The sequence below is a fragment of the Danio aesculapii genome, chromosome 4, assembly GCF_903798145.1.
Source record: "Danio aesculapii chromosome 4, fDanAes4.1, whole genome shotgun sequence".
NCBI lineage: Eukaryota > Metazoa > Chordata > Actinopteri > Cypriniformes > Danionidae > Danio > Danio aesculapii.
Genome location: NC_079438.1, coordinates 50,400,122 through 50,419,932, shown reverse-complemented (window position 1 = coordinate 50,419,932; position 19,811 = coordinate 50,400,122). Strand labels below are relative to the sequence as shown.

General features: G+C 33.6%; 2 protein-coding genes across 3 annotated transcripts in view; one reads left to right on the top strand and one right to left on the bottom strand.

The window, feature by feature from the left end:
- Positions 1 to 1,153, bottom strand: part of scube1 (signal peptide, CUB domain, EGF-like 1) — a 111,884-nt gene extending 110,731 nt beyond the window's left edge. Inside the window, exon 1 of one of the 2 annotated variants that reach the window (XM_056455996.1) lies at positions 973 to 1,153. In XM_056455996.1, coding sequence (XP_056311971.1) covers positions 973 to 1,060 — 88 coding nt within the window. In that variant the 5' untranslated portion in view covers positions 1,061 to 1,153. The remainder of the gene's footprint in view (positions 1 to 972) is intronic. The other variant, XM_056455995.1, reaches the window with a different exon arrangement.
- A 3,507-nt stretch (positions 1,154 to 4,660) lies between these two features.
- Positions 4,661 to 18,075, top strand: samm50l (sorting and assembly machinery component 50 homolog, like). The gene is made up of 15 exons (XM_056455993.1): positions 4,661 to 4,821; positions 5,042 to 5,152; positions 6,648 to 6,749; positions 7,073 to 7,160; positions 8,496 to 8,602; positions 8,968 to 9,098; positions 9,178 to 9,265; positions 10,909 to 11,037; positions 11,118 to 11,189; positions 11,806 to 11,892; positions 14,407 to 14,477; positions 15,139 to 15,206; positions 15,287 to 15,433; positions 16,099 to 16,240; positions 17,432 to 18,075. Exons 1-15 carry the CDS (start codon positions 4,801 to 4,803, stop codon positions 17,475 to 17,477), a joined length of 1,410 nt encoding a protein of 469 aa, XP_056311968.1. The 5' UTR covers positions 4,661 to 4,800; the 3' UTR covers positions 17,478 to 18,075.
- Positions 18,076 to 19,811: the final 1,736 nt, after the last annotated feature.

Here is a 19,811-nt window from a genome sequence, read left to right as displayed (position 1 = left end):
TGAACTGATGCAAAAGCAGAAATCGCTCATTTATTCTCCAAGATGTGAATGAATGAACAAGCAGACTGCTGGCGAGCTCATTTGGGAGAGATTGTCTTTTTTGAGGAGGTCACTGAGGTGGTTTGCTTGGCTATCAATGTGCAGTTGCACCCTTTGCCGCACCAGCAGTGGCTCCTCAAACTTTTTTTGTCTTTCCATCAAATAGGGCGACTTCAACTTTACGCAAAGCTGATTACAGCTGAACACCTTTAGCGCAGCGGTGCGCGATTTTTACCCAACATCCATCCCTTTCAATCCACATAAACAGAGGCACAACACTTCTGTTAGTGCATTTCATAACTTTAAAAGAATAAATAATGTCTATTTAAAAGATTCAATCCGGAAAAATCCAGAAGTCCATAATGCGCATCGCCAAACTCATTCGGAAATTGATTATTCATTTTAGATCATTTGCAAAAGCATGTTTTTAGAAGCTAAAATGTCACAAAATCTCCAGTCGGGTCGCTTAAAAAAAGAACAGGCAATCTGTTTTTATTGTTTTTCTCATTATTGACTTTTCCAGGCATTCATTATGGAGAGACACAATGCGTATTGACGGTAGTGGAGGAGTGAGGGGTCGATAAGCCCCCCGCACCGACCCCATCAGGGCGGCTCATGTTCCTGTAGACCCCAAGGGAATCTGAAAAGACCCCAGCAAAAGCTCTCCTTAAGGAATATCACGCGTAAAAACCAAACCGGCGCATTCAAATGCGCATAAATGCACTAATGACAGGGCAAGGTATGACTAAATTGCTTTTCTAAATGAACGCAGCTGGCTTAATCAGACATTGCAGTTTCGCTAAAATCATGTGCAAAAACCGAAAGCACTGACTTACAGTCCTCACAGACTTACATTTCAGGTAATAAAAGTTTAACAAAAAATTATATAAGCTTTGTTAAAATACATTTTCAAAAAGACAGATGAAGACTTACCTGGGACTCCAACATTTCCCATGACATCTAAAGTATTTATGAGGAGGAAAAGCAAACAGACGTCCCAGGAGAAGCAGGCAGGACCCATGGTTAGAGGCTGTGAGTGAATGGACTTCTCCAGTTGTGCGTTTCTTTGATAAGCAGCCTTTCTGCTGCTGCTGGCAGAGCGAGCACCACAGCTCGAGCCTCCGGACGCCGCTGATTGGTTTGCGCACATTTGAGGAGGAGATGGAGGTGGAAGGAAGGGGGGTAGAGAGAGAGAGAGAAAGAGAGAGAGAGAGAGAGAGAGAGAGAGAGAGAGAGAGAGAGAGAGAGAGAGACTATACAGTGCTCAGCATATATGAGTACACCCCGTACAAGTCTCTCTTTTAAATTCATATTTTCATATTTTTAATAGGAAGCTATACAATATTATATTTGTGCATATACATTAGATTAGTCAGCACTGAAGCCTAATTATCTAGAAAAATAACTTACGATAACGGTCCAAATTTGTACACCCAAATTAATATATTATGGGGGAAAAAATCAAGAGAAACAAATAAATATGTATAAAATTTTTGTAATTTTTTTCTATATTTTGCATGAATTTAAATGAATAATACCTATATTACTAAAGATATTTGGTGACTAAAATATTATTTTTAATACATAAATCGAATTAATAAATTTGTTTTGTTCAAATGCACCAAAATATCTTACCTATATTTACTGAGAAATGAATTAAAATATTAATTTTTAAAATGGGTGTGGGCTACTTAAGTATGTAACACTGTATATCTGTATTATATTATGTTTTATATAAATATATGTATGTATTTATTGTTTATATGCACGTATATTAATTTCTATTTTATTAAATACTATTATTTTTATTATTTTCATCAATATTGTTCATCATCATTTTCATCAATATTTCCCCTGTGCTGTACTCTTCGGCAATATGTATGTATGGCATGCCAATAAACTGAATTGACTTATCCTGAGAGAGAGTAAACTGGAAATAGTCATAAATGAATTCCAAAATGTTGATTGTTAAAAATCCTGTTGATTATTGTGTTTTTTAATCACTACTACTAAGTCATTTATTTTCATATATGCTCTATTTAATGTAAACATCACAAATGCTTTGGCAATACATATGTCACATTTGTAACGCAAATAAAGCAGGTTTGAATTGAATTGAGAGAGATTTTATTTAATAAAACAATTAATATCCAGGTTTACACCACTTTACACACAATAAATAAATACATAAATAAATAAAGGATAATAAAAAAAGAGTAATAAATAAATAAAATTGTCTATATTATGGCAATGCACAGTGTCATACACTCACATTGTATTTTTATATAAAGGCCACATTGAATAGGTTATAGTATTATTCCACATTTGTCTTAAGTTAAAATCAACAGTAAAAAACAAATATTAGTGACATTAGTGACAAATCCAGATCAGTTTGGATTAATGTAATAATCACTAAATTATATCCATTTCATATATTACTATATTATATACATTTTAGTTCAACAATAAAAGATTCTTCTGAGAAGCTGTGGAGGCTAATCAATAATTACCAATTACTAGAGAGGCTATACTGCCCTCTGTCGGCGAAATGGCGAGGCAACTTAATGAAAGCATGAACAGTTTTAGGGCGGACAAAAATCAAAATTATTCTTTAGCAGCAAATTATAATTTTTGAAGGATCAGGAGACTGAACATTGATGCAGAAAGTGTAGCACTGAATCACAGGAGTAAATTACATGTAAATATATATATATATATATATATATATATATATATATATATATATATATATATATATATATATATATATATATATATATATATATATATATATATATATATATATATATATATATATATATATATATATATATTTGCATAGAAAACCTGAAAGGTTAAATTGAAAATATGTTACATTATTTTTAAAATCAAATAAAGCCCTGGTAAGCTTAAGAAACTAAACATTTATTGTTATACATTTATAAAGGGGGGAGGCCTAATAATTCAGGGGGGGCTAATAATTCAGTAGGGCCAATAATTCTGACTTCAACTGTATATTTAGATTTTTCAGCAAATAATAGTACATAATAGTTTTAAAAACTCATTTCTAATAACTGATTTATTTTATCTTTGCCATGATGACAGTAAATAATATTTTTCTAGATATTTTTCAAGACACTTCTATACAGCTTAAAGTGACATTTAAAGGCTTAACTAATTAGGTTAACTAGGCAGGTTAGGGTAATTAGGCAAGTTATTGTATAATGATGGTTTGTTCTGTAGACTATCAGAAAAAATATAACTTAAAGGGTTTAATAATTTTGACCTTAAAATGTGTTTTTAGAAAATTCAAAACTGCTTTTATTCTAGCCGAAATAAAACAAATAAGACCTTGTCCAGAAAAAAAAAAATAAAAAATCAGACATACTCTGAAAATGTCCTTGCTCTGTTAAACAAAATTTGGGAAACATTAAAAAAAATTATAAAATCAAAAGGGGGCTAATAATTCTGACTTCAACTGTATATATTTATATATATATAATATTTATAATTTTTTGCGTTGTTTAATTGTTTTTTACATTTTATATTTTACATAAATTGTTAAATTATTAAATATTTATAAAAAATTTAAATAACTGCTTTCTTATTGTATGTAGTTTTAAATGAAATGATTACTACGGTCATTATTGCTTTTAGTATTACCAATAATAATAATACTAAAAATGACAACAACAACAACAACAACAACAATAACAATATTAATTCATATTAAAGTGATTTCTGAAGGATTATGTGATTCTGAATGAGTAATGAAGCTGTAAATTCATCATTAAAATCTCTGGAATAAATTGTTAAATTAAATTATAAACTACTTTTGAACAGATATTTTATAGTGCAATAACATTTCACAATTTGTACTGTATTTTGAATAAATAAATGCAGCCTTGGTGAGCAGGAGAAGCTTATTCTAAAACACTTATCCCCAAACTAATGACCGGTATATATATATATATATATATATATATATATATATATATATATATATATATATATATATATATATATATATATATATATATATATATATATATCGGTAGGTAAAGGTTTTTTACTTACATATTTCCTTTTTCGTCAAAACTACAACCCCCTTTAAATACATTTCAGTTATTAAAAAATTCCAAATATCAATTGTCCATTTGTCCAAATATCAAATACGTCAATTCCATAAATACAACAATCAGAGAACTAATGTGTTAGCTATAGAACACAGCCAAAACAACATGGCAATGTCTTTTTAGTGAGTAAAAATATTTTGCACGTGACCCCATATGCATCAAAATACTTTTGTTTTGACGCATTAGTCAATTTCAAATTGCTTTTTGCGTTATTGTGTTGACAAACAAACAAACAAACAAACAAACAAACAAACAAACAAACAAACAAACCTTGCCTCTCCAGTCTGAAATACACGTGACGCTTCATGAACATTTCCTAACATTCATATTTGATTTGTCTGTGACTGAAACAAACGCAAATATAAAATGCTTAACGTAAATAACAAAAAATGAAAGCGCATGAAACTCAAAATGACACGCACGGCGACGCACAACTTAAAGACCCGCCCATAATTCATGACGTCACATCATTCCAGCCAATCGCCGTTGAGGATCCCCAAGCCATCGCGTGTCATGGCGTCCTCCTTGAAGGGGGTTGGGTTCACAGCTTCATAATAGTGCAATATTTTATTTTTTACCATCTTCTAAGCGGCTCCAGCGCGTTTACGATATTACTGAACCGGCAATGGGGGCTGTGCACGCACGGGTAAACGTTTTCTAAAAGATTCAGGGTGAAATTTACCTGTTTTGTCTGTGACCTCTTGTGTTCTGTAGACCTCTTGTGCGGGTCTATTGCTGGTTGTCTGTGTGTTATTACACTGTTAAAGCTATATTATCAGTACGCTTTTGTGCACCTCTATTGTCATTGGATATGTTTATTCATGTGTGCAAGAAATAAACTCCGCCATGTTTGTTTGTTTCTTTAGAGTATGGACTCGTATCCCATGTATGGACGAGATCTGGGCGTTAACACTGATGATTTGGAAGTGATGGAGGCGGTGCAAGAAACCAAGCAAGAGGTTTTAGAAAATAAAGATGTAGGTTAAACGGTTACCAACGTCTTTATGCAATGATTTACACATTAAAATGGAACAACGATGGTATTTTGATATGTACTATGTCCTGCGGTTTTAGTGTGCTACATCATATTGTTTTGACATGTACTGTAGTTTCAATATGCTATATCATGTAAATACCATAAATGACAGGAAGAAGATGGAAATTTCTTTTTTATTCAACATATTCCATATTGCAGTAACTTTTTAAATACAACAGTGATTTTATGCATTCCAAAGTACAGAAATTCACGAATATAAATGTGTAATAGGGTCTTCAAACATCAGTAAGAACATGCAGCTTATTTTTTAGCGTATATTAGATTGTATTCTGTTTATTATTTTAATATTTTTGCTAGACTCAAAATAATCATACGTTATTAAAATGATTGACAGATGTCACCCACTAAAATGTCATTCGGTGTAACATTTTACATACAAAAACATATTAACAATAATTTGATCAAGAATCATGACATATTAAAAGACTGCCGTGTGGTTCAACCTCGAAAAAAGAATTAACCACATTATCAGTGTTTGTCAATATCCTTCCAACCACTTGTCAACAATGTTTTTAAATAATTTTAAATTAGGGTTGGGCCCATAAATGATATTATATTAAATCGGGATAAACTTTATGTCAATAGCAATGATAAGCTCTGTACTTTCTATATTGATCTAGGAGCCAATCACACAGCAGAAATGTGCAACAATGGGAATCTAAAAGTTTTGATATTGCCCTACATTAAGGACAGTCTGGGAGGGGCTTTTTTAAACCTCCTTTCCCCCCCCCCTATGTATCTTATTTTCTATTTTTCTATGCTATGTCTTGACTGACCTGTCTTCCCCTGAAATGTGTGATGTTTTTATATGGTCGGAGGGGTCCAGTTTCGCTGCATGCAACAGTGTTGTGATAAATAAAGGCTTTTCATCTTATTAGATATGAAACGAATTTTCGGCCACTGAAAAATTATTGGACAAAAATATGTAATGCCATTTAATGGACCCTCTAATTTTAAAACCCTCTTTTAAATCTGGAAGCATAAACTACTTATATCAAAATTTATATCATTATCATTCAATATGGAAAATAATTATCAAGATTGCACTTTTGCCAAATCGCCCAGCCTTATTTAAAATTAACATTTATTTGGATCATTTACTTCTTTTTAGAAATTAATAAGTATGTCATTTAATTTTTATATAAATACATTACACTGAATGTCAAAGGAAAAATATACTTCACCCATATTTTTCTTCTAATTTATTACTATGTAATGTGATTTTATTTCACTGTAATGTGATTTTATTGTAATGGTTTTTTTTTTTATTTGTAAATTAGATTTTTTGCATACACAAAAGTGAGATATCTCATATTTGACACATTTATATTGTAGTCTGAAACAATGTACTTGAAATGTAAACAAAAAGGGGTATTACTGTGATAACCCACTTTGAATTCTCTATTCTCATCTAGGTTGTTGTTCAGCATGTCAACATTGAAGGCTTGGGCAGAACTAAAGAGGATTACTTGGGCTATGAAATCTCTGATGTATTCACCGCCAGGAACCTGGTTGAAGTGAGTGAGCCGTCAAAGCCAAAATGTTTACTAGTGCTAGTTATTATCAGCAGTGATTCGCCAAAATCATTCAATCCAATCATCAGTGTTTATTTGTAATTTTAGCAATTCACTTAAAAGTTTTTACAGACATGTTTTAGGCATCAGTGTATGTAAGTGTCTGTAAATGCATGAATGAAAACAGCTAATTATTACGGACTAAGTCGTATTAGCTGTGATTGAATAGCATGAAATGTTTCAGCATCGTATTGCCTCACAGATATCAGCCATTCAGAAGCTTGAATATTTCTAAGATATGTTATAAAAACCTAGCTTTTTTGCAGGTGATGAGAAAATCCCATGAGGCCAGACAGAGGTTGCTCCGTCTAGGCATATTCAGAGATGTGGAGGTGGTGATTGACATTTCAGAAGGTACTGAATGCATAACATCTTCATGTATGATTTATTTACAAATATTGAAAATTAACTATATTATATATCATTTTACTTTGATATGGCAATGTGCTAATCTGCAATAGTAACATTGCAGGATCTCAAGCAATTTTCAATTGAATTTAAACCCATTGGGCTCAAGAAATTCTAAAGTTTGCCACTTTAAGAAAGATTTTGTTTATTATTTATACTAGTATGAAGACTATATCATGTTATTTTACATTTGATTATTGAATTTATGTACGTCAATACTGTTTGTATGTACTGTTTGGTGTACCACCAAAAACCATAAAGCACTGTTTATTGAATTTTTTATCTATGTCCTATTGTTTTCATCTGTGATTTGGTTTATTTTAATTTATATGTATGTTTTATTTTAGATTCCCTACATAATCATCCCAATTCAATGTAAAATTTCCAAATAGTCATCTTGTGAAATTATATTCAAATCACAATATATAATTGCAAAAAACTAAATTTTGTAACATCACTTTTTTCCAGTATTGTGCAGCCCTAACTTTACATATTGTACTTTAATGTTAGAGCAAACCACTGTGCAGGAGAAGTAGCACATTAAAGCAGCACATTTACATGCTCATAAAGAAAGACAAGTGGGACCAAAGATCAAGTCTTTAATTGTCAGTATTATATCTGTAGAATATAAATACAAGAGAGACAAGTTTAGATATTTAGGCTGACTTCATAATAGTAATATTCACAATATTGTATGATTTGTTTATTAAATAATTTATATAGGAATCCACTATGTTTTAAAGTAATAATTCAATGAAAAGGGGGAATATCTTTTTACTGTTGAATAAAAATAGAAGGTGTTTTGAAGAATGTTTGCTAATAGCAGTTGACAGTTCCCATTGACTCCCATAGTATTTTTATTTCTACTATGAAAGTCAGTGGGTCCGGTCAGCTGCCTGGCTACAGCATTCTTCAAAATTTATTTAATTTTGTTTACCAGTGACAAGAAATTCATGCAGTTTTGGAACATCTGTAATTGTTATACAACTTAATTGTTTAGCATATATTTTAGAATCTGTTTAATTTGATTTTAACTTTAATAGGCTCAAAGTAATTGTACATTATTCAAATGACTGCCAGAAGAAATCCACTATAATGTTTAAATATATCCAATAGAATCCACTTTGTTTTAAAGTAATAGTTAAAAAAGTAAGAAGTAGTTTAGTTAATTTTTGTTTAACAATTTAAAGAAGATCATGCAGTTTTGTAACAAAAACTTGAAGTTTATTGGGGCTACAGAGTAGTTTCCATTTCCTAAGTTGTTTTTCTGATCTTCTTTAGGAGCAGACGCTTTGCCAAATGGACTTGATGTTACGTTTGAGGTTACTGAGCTTAAACGACTTACTGGGAGTTATAATACCATGGTTGGAAACAATGAAGGCAGCATGGTAAGAACAATAACAACCACATAAGTGACTTGCATCCTCCCAACCAGGTGTAAAACCACAACTTTCAAGGACAAGCTGTGTGTCCACATTGAAATCGAAAATACTGCATGATTCGATGCAGAAATAGCCAGTCAGAACATGCGTGATTTTGAACCAGTAGTATTTTACAACATTAGTATCATAAAACATTTGGTTATGACTATTGTTGTTAACTCATAATTAGTATTGAATTAAATATACATATTATAAAGAAAACACTGCGTTTTTTTTCACTGCATTAGTTAAAATGCACCAACATTAAACTATTTATTAAGCTTATTTAATGTTAAATGCCAGTGTTTTACTGAATGTTTGTTCCTCTGCAGGTCTTGGGTATTAAACTTCCAAACATGCTCGGCCGAGGAGAAAAGCTCACCTTTCAGTTTTCCTATGGAACTAAAGAGACGTCCTATGGCCTCTCATTCTTCAAACCACAGTCAGGATACTTTGAACGCAAGTATGTTTTCTGCTTGATTTCTGCTGTTATATTATTATATGTTATTAAATATAATAAACAATGTTTTTGCTTTGTGTAGCTTCACTGTAAACCTGTACAAAGTCACCGGGCAGTTCCCCTGGAGCTCTCTGAAAGAGACGGACAGGGGAGTTTCTACAGAACTCAGTGTAAGATATTAACTGCAACCAGTGTGTGAATTATTCATTTTCTTTTTGGCTCAGTCCCTTTATTAATCTGTGGGGTCGCCACATGGAATGAACCGCCAACTTATCCAGCATTTGTTTTATGCAGCGGATGCCCTTCCAGCTGCGACCCATCACTGGGAAACATCCATACACTCATTCACACACATATACTACGGACATTTTAGCTTACCCAATTCACCTATAGCGCATGTCTTTGAACTTGTGAGGGGGAACCAGAGCACCCGGAGGAAACCCATGTGAACACGGTGGGAACATCCAAACTCCACACAGAAATGCCAATTGACACAGCCGAGGTTCGAACCAGCAGCCTTCTTGCTGTGAGGCGATCGTGATACTCACTGCGCCACCCGTGTGTGACTCATACATTGACTATTAATATATATTTATATATATATTTGTTCATTATTTTTCTTAAATTGTTTTACATTGGCACACAAGTTCTGATACATAATTTTCCACATTTATTTTTATACAAAAGTTTATTTTTTTATTTTTTTATTATTATTTTTTTTTTTTCGGGGTTTCACCTTTAATGTATAGGACAGTAGAGATTATTGACAGGAAAGCACGGGGAGCAGAGAGAGGGGAAAGATCAGCATAGGACCAAGAGGCGGGAATCGAACTCAGGTCGCCGTGAGGACCAGAGTGCATGTGTCAACGCACTAACCACTACACCACTGGCGCCGACATACAAAAGTTTTTAACATTATTTACTGTATACAGGATAAAGGGGGAAAAAGAAAAGGAAAGAAGGGAAAAATAACTACAAGAAAAAAGTAAATAAACTAGGCTGTTTCAGTTTTAATGGCTGCTTTCTTGTAAAAGTTCAATGTTAAATAAAATGTTAGTTTTTTTGGGAGGGTCTGATCTTTTCAAGCTGGACATAAATTTTTTTTTTTATCAGTGCTGAGCAGACAATTAATATATTTAATGAAATGACATAACATTTATCCGTTTCAAACTTGTTTAGCAAAAAGTTTTCAGTGTTTTGAGGGAAAATTTGCAGATTGTTTGACCTTGAGTTACCTCCGATGTGTGATATCAACAAACCTGATTCACAAAGACAACCTATTTTTGATTTAAAGTTTCACAAAACATAGATATGCATATACAAAGACTTTGTTTACAGTGTCTATTGGTTGGATAGATCAGCCGGTGAACAAATCATGGTGTTAACCATTATAGGGCAGTCAAATTTGTCTATATTTAAATGTTTTTATTATTGTTAATAATAATAAAAAATGCAATCTATTTTCCACTGATTAAAGTAAATACCCCCTCACATCTTGTTTTGACATCCTTCAGGAGGGATCAAGCCTTGTTTAGGGGGTCAAACCCTCCTGTAATTCACACTGTAACTACTCCCTTAAAATTTATTAATAATGTAAGATCTAAAGGGATGGTTCACAAAAAAACGTAAACGTACTCATTGTTAGGAGTTTCTTTTCTTCTGTTGAACACCAAAGAAGATATTTTGAAGAGTGTTGAAAAACCGGTAACCATTGACTTTAATGATAATGAAATTAAAAAATTATGGAATTCAATGGCTGCTGGTTTGGCAGGGTGAATTTTTGTATGAACTCTCTCTTTAACATGCCTTGCAGTTTCCTCTCTGGATGACGGATCATACTCTTAAATGGGAGGGCGTGTGGCGTGAGCTGGGATGTTTGGCCCGCAGCGCCTCCTTTGCTGTGAGAGAGGAGAGCGGCCACACTCTTAAATCTGCACTTTCGGTAAGATGTGCTCTGTTTCACTAATCCAAAGTTTTTATCAGACTAATGATGGATTTCATGGATTTCCTGTCTTACACTAGCACACCATGGTAGTAGACACCAGGAACTCTGCCATCTTGCCCCGAAAAGGTGCCTTACTGCGGATCAACCAGGTGTGTGGACTTAAGCTTCAACATTTCTCACATTATCACAGTGCATTCTACACTATAGTTTATAACATGGTAATAAAAGATGCAGGTAAACTGTCTCAGATCAAATTTCTCTTCATCATGTCAGTTAACCTTTATAGAAACATATATGTTTGTATTTGTTTTTTAAAGTGAGACTTAGGCAGATGAGATCTTGCATGTCATTGAGACTATCCTGGTAAAATAAAGGAGACATTAAATTAAATAAATGCACACAAATATCAGTAATTTGTTAGGCCTCAATGACTTCAGGCATTCCCCAGACACACTGCAGCAGCCTGTTCACTTTCTTTTGGTTTTTAGTATGAAGCAGTTTTGCCTATAATATGTCACTGTTTTTATTTTGCTATCCTCACGTTCATAAATGAATAATAATGTCCTGCAGCCACTAGTTAAACACATATATCAGATTCAGAAATTATATCTGCTGGCAGTCTGAAAATTTTTTGGTTGGACTGTGTAAGTGCCTTTTTCTTGTGTCTAATGGCGCTTAACATTACTTTGTCGAATTTTGCATTACTACCTGAAGTAGGTTTAACGGCATTGTTAACCGATAGTTGGGTTTTCTTTGCTGGTTTAGGAGTTGGCAGGATACACTGGTGGAGATGCCAACTTTCTCAAAGAGGACGTCGAGCTGCAGCTTAACAAACAATTTATCTGGGGATCGGTACGTAATCCTTATAACCATATATTGTTGGTATACTTTAGAAGGACTGCAGGTCACAGTTTCATGTCACACTATTAATGAAAGCATCACATGGAGAACAAAACAAATCTGTCATCCAGTATACACTAATGTCGCATTTCGGTGAGATTAAAGCGATACCAAAACTGAACGTTTGCCTCATTTACTCACTCAGTTGGTTCTAATGTTTGATTAATTTATTACTTCTGTTGAACACAAAACATGTTAATCTGAAGAATGCTGGAAAAAAGCATCCATTGTAGAACAAAATAAATACTGTGTAAATACTTTTTTTCTAACATACTTTAACTTTTGTATTGAACAGAAGAAAGAAACTCAAACAGGTTTGGATCAAGTAGAGGATAAAAAAATGATGACAGAACTTTTATTTTTGAGTAAACTATCCCTTTAACTATGCTATCCGAACCGTATCCAGGCCCGTTTTCCAGATCGTTTGAGAAGTGTGAGTGCTCTGTATCGTTGGCCGGCCTTGGCCCGGTTGGAAGAGGTGTGCCAGAGCGCGGTTCACTTGTGCTTCAGCCCGAAACCGAAGACGAGACGTGACTTTTAGGGAACTGTTTCAAATGGATTTATTAATCATTCTTATGGTTCAATGAACGCAAGCAGTTGTAGATTATTTAAGACGAAAACCGCTCACTGCACGACAGCTGCACCTTTAGCAAACCTCCTAATTCCTGCAGCACGAGGACTTTATGATTGTTTATGAGCGTCAAAATTGGCTGATTTGTTTGGCAAAATATTTGACTGCGTGTCACTGCATATCAAACAACTAAAATGATATAACGATAGAAAGAAATCTTCACTGTGCTGAGCGAGAGCGATTCTCACTGAACAGCGCATCATCGATGACATAAGCGTGCTCAGGCTCGAATGCAAGTTAGTGCGGGCTGTCGGGAGAGACGGAAGGGGGGACAAATGTGCTTCGGTCCGGTTCAAGGTAACTGTACGTAGTGTGAGTACGCCCTGGTAGTTTGATTAAGGTGTTTACATGTCTGTACTGCACTTCAATAATATGACTAAAATTGACATACTCCACATATCTTAATTTAATTCCTGGTTAATTCGATTATGACCTCAAATTGCAAAATAAATTAATCAAAAATTGCAGCTTACATGGTAGACTCTTAATCAGAGTATTGTCTTAATCGTATTGAAATCGGATTATTGGTGTCCATGTAAACGTACTTACTGTTAACTATAGTTAAACTATTACTGTTGGATTTTCACACATTTTGCGACAGGATAGTCCATACACACTATTCTCTGCACCTACCGAGTCAGTGAAGGACCACAGACACCTGCATCGCGTAATGCAGAGTTTTAAGGTATCAAATTCATTAAAACAACACTCTTCCAGCTGTTCATACTCGCATCCAATATCTCAATTGTCACGGAGGACATGAATGAAATGTTTTCGAATGAAAGTGAAAGTGCCAAACTGCAGTTAAAGTTCACAAATTAAAAATGAAACACCCGAAATTACATGAGACACCTGAGGAAACGTGGCTAGCGTGGTGAAGCAATGACGTTAATCAAATTATGTGCTGTAACATGTAAAACGGTATCATGAAAGGAACATTCAAAAAGCATCCCATGTAAACACCTTGATCATATTATTGTCTTGTTTATATTAAGGCAAATAATTCGATTACTGATGTCCATGTAAACGTAGTAATTGGTTCTTATGGAAACTCTGATGCACATTGAGACATGTAGGAATGAACTTCATTGGTTCTCATGTGTTGAGCAAGTACGCTTGAGCTTTTCAGTGTTTATATGTGGGGAAAAAGCTGAAATGAGATCTGTTCATGATCTAAAATAGTTGTTTCTTTAGAAGCCTTGGATTAATACACTTAATCCCTATCATTTTAATTTATTTATATTTTGAAACATCAGGATTTAGGTGGAGTTTTTTTGTGTGAATTAACACTTCAGTGATTAAAACACTGCAGTAAGTCTAACTGAAGTAGCAAAAAACTTGCCATTTGTTCACATCTTTGTTCTTATTTTATGGGGTGATCTAAATATTTGTGGTTTGAAACAAATGGAAACTTGACAGATCTGAACTGGTTTTACTGATATTTTGCCCTACAGGTTTCCACACCTATGGTGTGACTGAAAACTATGAATAAAAGAATATCTGGCCACGCTTTACAATAATATTTCATTAGTTAATGTATTTACTAACATGAACTAATAATGAATAATACTTGTGCAGCATTTATTAATCATAGTTCAACATTTACTAATGCATTATGAACATCCAAATCCATGCTTGTTAATATTAGTTAATGCACTGTGAGTTAAAATGAACCAACAATGAACTAACATTAAAAAAAATACTGTAATAAATGTATTGTTCATTATTTGTCCATGTTAGTAAATGCATTAACTTACATTAACTAATACAACCTTATAAGTCTGTGGTATTTTGGACATTTAATAAAAAGTATGTCTAATATTTTTCTCTTACAGGTTTTATCTGCGTCTTTATGGGGAGGAATGATCTATCCTCTTGGGGCTCAGCCTACCTCCATTGCTGACAGGTGTGCATTTGTCTGTCTCCTTTTAGCCGGATGCACATTTGCTTTATAATTATAACTGATAATACATTTATAATAGTATAATTATACAGGATATGCAAAGCAATCTTATGAAATCACAGATCTAAAGAAACATTTCGTAATGGTAAAATCACACTGTGCTCAATTAAAAACCCATTTGGCAGGGACACGTAGGCAATTTTGATCATGTCCCTTAGGAACGAGATGTTTTTATCCCTTCTGTAAATATAGTCTCAAAAAAGTATCTGATTGGCTGACAGCAGATTTAAAGCCAGAGAGTTTCTGTTTACATCATGTTTAGAGCATTGTTGGTAACACTTTACAATAAGGTTGTATTAGTTAATGTTAGATAATGTATTTGCTGGCATGATCAAATGATTAATAATACATTTATTACAGCATTTGATCATGTTAGTTAGCTGTTCATTGTTTGTTCGTGATAACTCTAATATTAACAAGAATTAATTTGGATTTTAATAAGACATTAATAAATACTAAACTATAATTAATACATGCTCTACAAGTATTTTTCATACTTAGTTCATGTTAGTAAATACATTAACTAACATTAACTAATAAAACCTTATTGTAAAGTGTGACCACATTGCTTATGTCTTGTTTATTTTTCTATTTTATTTGTCAGGTTCTACCTGGGCGGCCCAACCAGTGTTAGAGGGTTCGGCATGTACAGTATAGGCCCCCAAAGTGAAGGTATTGCACACATATTTTTATAATATTTTATATTTCTTTATCATTATTTGATGTCTAATTTGAAACCGGTATCTGATCAGGTGATTATCTGGGTGGTGAGGCATATTGGGCAGGTGGGCTTCACCTTTACACACCACTTCCCTTCCGCTCAAATAAAGGTGGACTAGCAGACCTCTTCAGGACACACTTTTTCCTTAATGCTGGAAACATATGCAACCTCAACTACGGTCAGTAATCTTTTGTCAAAAACTGTGCCAAACCACCTTTCTAACCACTTTTACATGCCTTAATACACAGGTGTTAAGTTCCTGGAGGGCCGCAGCTCTGCACAGTTTAGCTTTATCCTTAATTAAGCACACCTGATCAAACTAATTGAGTCCTGGCTTGTTTTAAACCTCCAGGTAAGTGTATTGAAGCAGGGTTGGAATTAAACTCTGCATGTTGCTGCCCTCCAGGAACTGAGTTTGACAACCCTGCAAATGCATTGAGTTGCTGCTATGTGACTGGCTGATTAGGCACTTGTATTAATGAGCAGTTGAACGGGTGTACCTAATAAAGTGGCCAGTTAGTTTATGTGCCGTTTGTCCACAGGGTGATGCTGTTTGTTGAAACTTTAATACAGTGGTCTCAAACTCAATTCCTGAAGGGCCCGTGGTCTGCAAAGTTTAGCTTCAACCTCCTCCAACTCACACCTGCTTAATGGTCTATAGTAGTCTTGAACACCTTATTTAGTTTGGTCAGCTGTGTTTGATTAGGGTTGGAGCAAAACTGCCCTCCGGGAATCGAGTTTGAGACCGTTGCTTTAGTATTAGTATTTAGACATTTTCATGTTTAATTCAGCCTTCCATTCACAGTAGTATCAGCTTGAGTTTACGGTTTTGTGTTTGTGTAGGAGAGGGACCACGCGCACACCTGCAGAAGTTAGCGGAGTGCATCCGCTGGTCTTACGGCGCAGGAATTATTCTACGACTGGGAAACATTGCTAGGCTTGAACTCAATTACTGCTTCCCCATGGGTGTGCAAAGCGGAGACAGGTACATGCACACATCCACTGAACCTGACATTCATGATTAATCACATCGCTGACAAAATAAAGGCAGTTTGGAATTTGAAAATGTTTGTTCTGGTGTTAAAAAATATGAGACAAGACGTCATATTTTGGTAAATGCATCAAATAAAGCAGTGATGTTAAGACCATTTCAATGTGGCCATGTCACTTGCTCATAAATATTTCCTGCTTGTTACCAAACTATTTCATAACTGCAACAAGAGGCAATTTAACCATATGTTAATGTTAAAACAGCCGGCATAACATTATTTATCAATATGTGGACATTTTTAGATTTTTGGAAGCTTTGGAAATTACAAATGTTATACAGGAAATACATTGGGACCATTGTTATTGTTTACGTCCCTCAAAATGGTCAATACAAACATTAAATTCAGTCTACTTTAAAAAAAGGTGGACTTTAATTTTGTTTTTGTATTGTAAAAATAAAATGTCATAATGTGGGTTAATAACATTTCATGATCAGTCTAAGCATAACGACAACCTTTATAAAAAAATGAAACTTGTTTATTCTTTTATATTAAAACTGGACTTTATAAATTACTGGACTTAAAGTAATTGGATTTAAATATAATTATATTTTAATTGGCTCAATCCTCCTAAGAAATAGGTCAAATCTAGTGGTTTGGAGGATAGTGGCAAGGATAGATTCAAGATTAAAAAAGATACTTTTGGGAGGACTGCATTTTGTTTTTAATTTGTTCTAGATATGTCCAACAATATGATTTGTTATATAAACTATTGTAACTAAAATAAATTTTAGTGGGTGCCTTCTGTAAATTATAGTAAAAAAGGTAAACAATATTTTTGCTCAGAAAAAAAATAATAATTAAACAGGATGCATACATGCATCTAATGTGTGAAAAAAGTTCTTACACTTGAATTGATGAATTAAACCAACCAGTTTTCATTTCAAACCCTCTTACATTAAAATGAATGTTAACAATACATTTTTTTCTTCACCAAAAACTCAATTTTTTTCTTCTTTTTTTAATGTTTGGACTTTTTTTTTGCTGTATCTCTTATAATTGTGCTGCTCTTAAATGGCGTGGGCTTTCTTTCACAATTTGTACCCCCTAAAGCTACTTTTCAAAGCCACAAAAGCAAAAAAAAAAACTCAAAATTGAACCAAAATCATGTTTTTGTATCCTGACAGGATATGTGATGGGGTGCAGTTTGGAGCGGGCATTCGATTCCTGTGATCTCAACTGCAAGGATTTGTGGGATGCACATACGACTTTTGTAATAGTATTGGATGTTGAACACTAATTGAAGACCCCTCCTGCATGCACACCAAGAAAGCACTTTGTTTTGTTTTTTTACCCGTCAGACAAAAAAACGAAAGGTTTCCCTGCACTGTTTGAATAAGATGTTTGATATCTGACTCTGCAAAGGGTCTAAACTAGGCTAGGTTTCCAGTGATGAAACAAAAAACAAGAATAAATTTAAACTCACACCACCGTCCGTCCTTATAAAACATGCTTTGTCAGTGTTAAGAGGTGTGCAGTAAATAATAGATTAATAAACGACACGTAGCCATATTACATAAACGAAGCACCTTTTTAATTGCAGTGATTTATGTTACCGTCTGTTCTCTCCTCTAATGCCAAACTAGATTAATGAATTGATTCAAACTCACCCAATAATTAGTGATTTGTAAATTGAGTTTTTTTTTCCAGCCATAAGATCCCTTTGTTCAAATCCACCAGCAGTGCTTTATTATTAGGACACTTTTTATTACTGTCTGAACTTTAAATTTATGTTATATTGTGCACAGAATAAACCTTTTGGTTCCCTGGGTGTATTTGTCTCATTTTCTCATTATTTTACTGCATCAAACTGCTGAAATTGAGCTGTCGAAGACACAGACGTCTGTAACGAGGCATATTTTATGTTGTACATGAACCGCTAATTGAAAGAAAATGACTGGGTCTGCTGGAGATATTAGAGGGTGAATTTGAGCTACTTTTTCATTGTGTTAAAAAACTGTGGTTTTAGTCCCTTGAGTCCAAACACACACACACACACATACACACTAGTGCGGTTTATCAAAAGTGACTGGCTGGTCATGAACAGCTTGATATCTATCATGGAAAAATAAACTGAAATGTGTCCAAACCATTTGCAGGATCTCTCCAGAGCCATATAACTAACCTTGAGGCAAAAAACAAACACACACACACACACACACACACACACACACACACTTTTCCAAGAGATAACTTACGATAACTCATACTGGGATGTTCATGGATGGTGATATTTTAAAGTATAAAAATAAGGAATTATGTTCTATAATACAGTAATGTTGTTGTTATTATTATTTAAACATTAATTTATATTATTAAATATATATTAATATTATATTATGAATGTATATTTTAAATGTTTTGAATTATCTTTTAGGGAGAACCTTTTCTATTGAATTTTCGTCAAAAGTGGTTTCTATCAATTAAGGAACATTGCCAAATTGAAGCCTTTTCTGTCTTTTAAGGAGTTGAAAACCATTATTAATGTTTTTATTATGTCCAGATTTAACTACTGCATCTCTTTGTATTCAGGAGTTTTGCATGCTTCAACTGTACGCCTGCAGTTGGTTCAAAATGCAGCTCTTAGGCTTTTAACTGAGACAATAAAAATACTAGTATTTACTGGTTTTATCATCCCTTCACTGGCTCCCAGTTAAATTTAAGATTCAATACAAGTTATTGTTATTTGTTTTTAAAGGTTTGAATGGTCTGGCACCTACTTACATTGCTGAGCTTCTTCCCTGGCACACTTCATTGAGGCCAATCAGGTCGGAAAACCTGTTTCAGCTAGGTGTTCCCAAATCACGGTTAAAATCAAGCGGTGACAGGGCTTTTTCTGTCACAGCCCCTAATCAGGTCATGCTCTTCCCTTGGTGCTTTTAAGTCGCATTTAAAAAATTACCTTCTATCTCATGCTTTTTAATTGCAATTCATTCATTTGAAGCTGTTTTACATATTTTGTATGTATAGTATAGTATAGATTTTGTGTGTTGGTCATTTTGTAAAGCCCTTTCTGCCCATCTGTTGTTTTTAAATGTGCTCTATAAATAAAGCAAACAAACAATATTAATTAAATAAAATACATGTATTAATTTACTGAATAAACACATATTTGATCAAGTAATTGCATTTTAAAATAATAAAATATTTAAACAATATTTAAGTAGAATTACCTTTATATATAAAGTGATTTAGTATGATTACATTCAGTGATTAATAGAAATACACAATTATACATGAGTAAAAAACAGTAAGCAGCAATTTATGACAAAAATAGACTAGCATTTTGATTAAAACAAACAAAATTGAATACATTTTAAAATGTTATTCAGTAAATAAAAGAACATATTGCATATTAATATACATTTTAAGATAAAATAAGAAATCAATAATTGATATAACAACAAACGGACTCCCTTTCAATGTTAGGCTATGTGTTCGTGGCATTTAAAGGGTTTAAAGACCGTGACGTATTGCTCGGGAGCGCGCACGTACTGAACTCGGCTG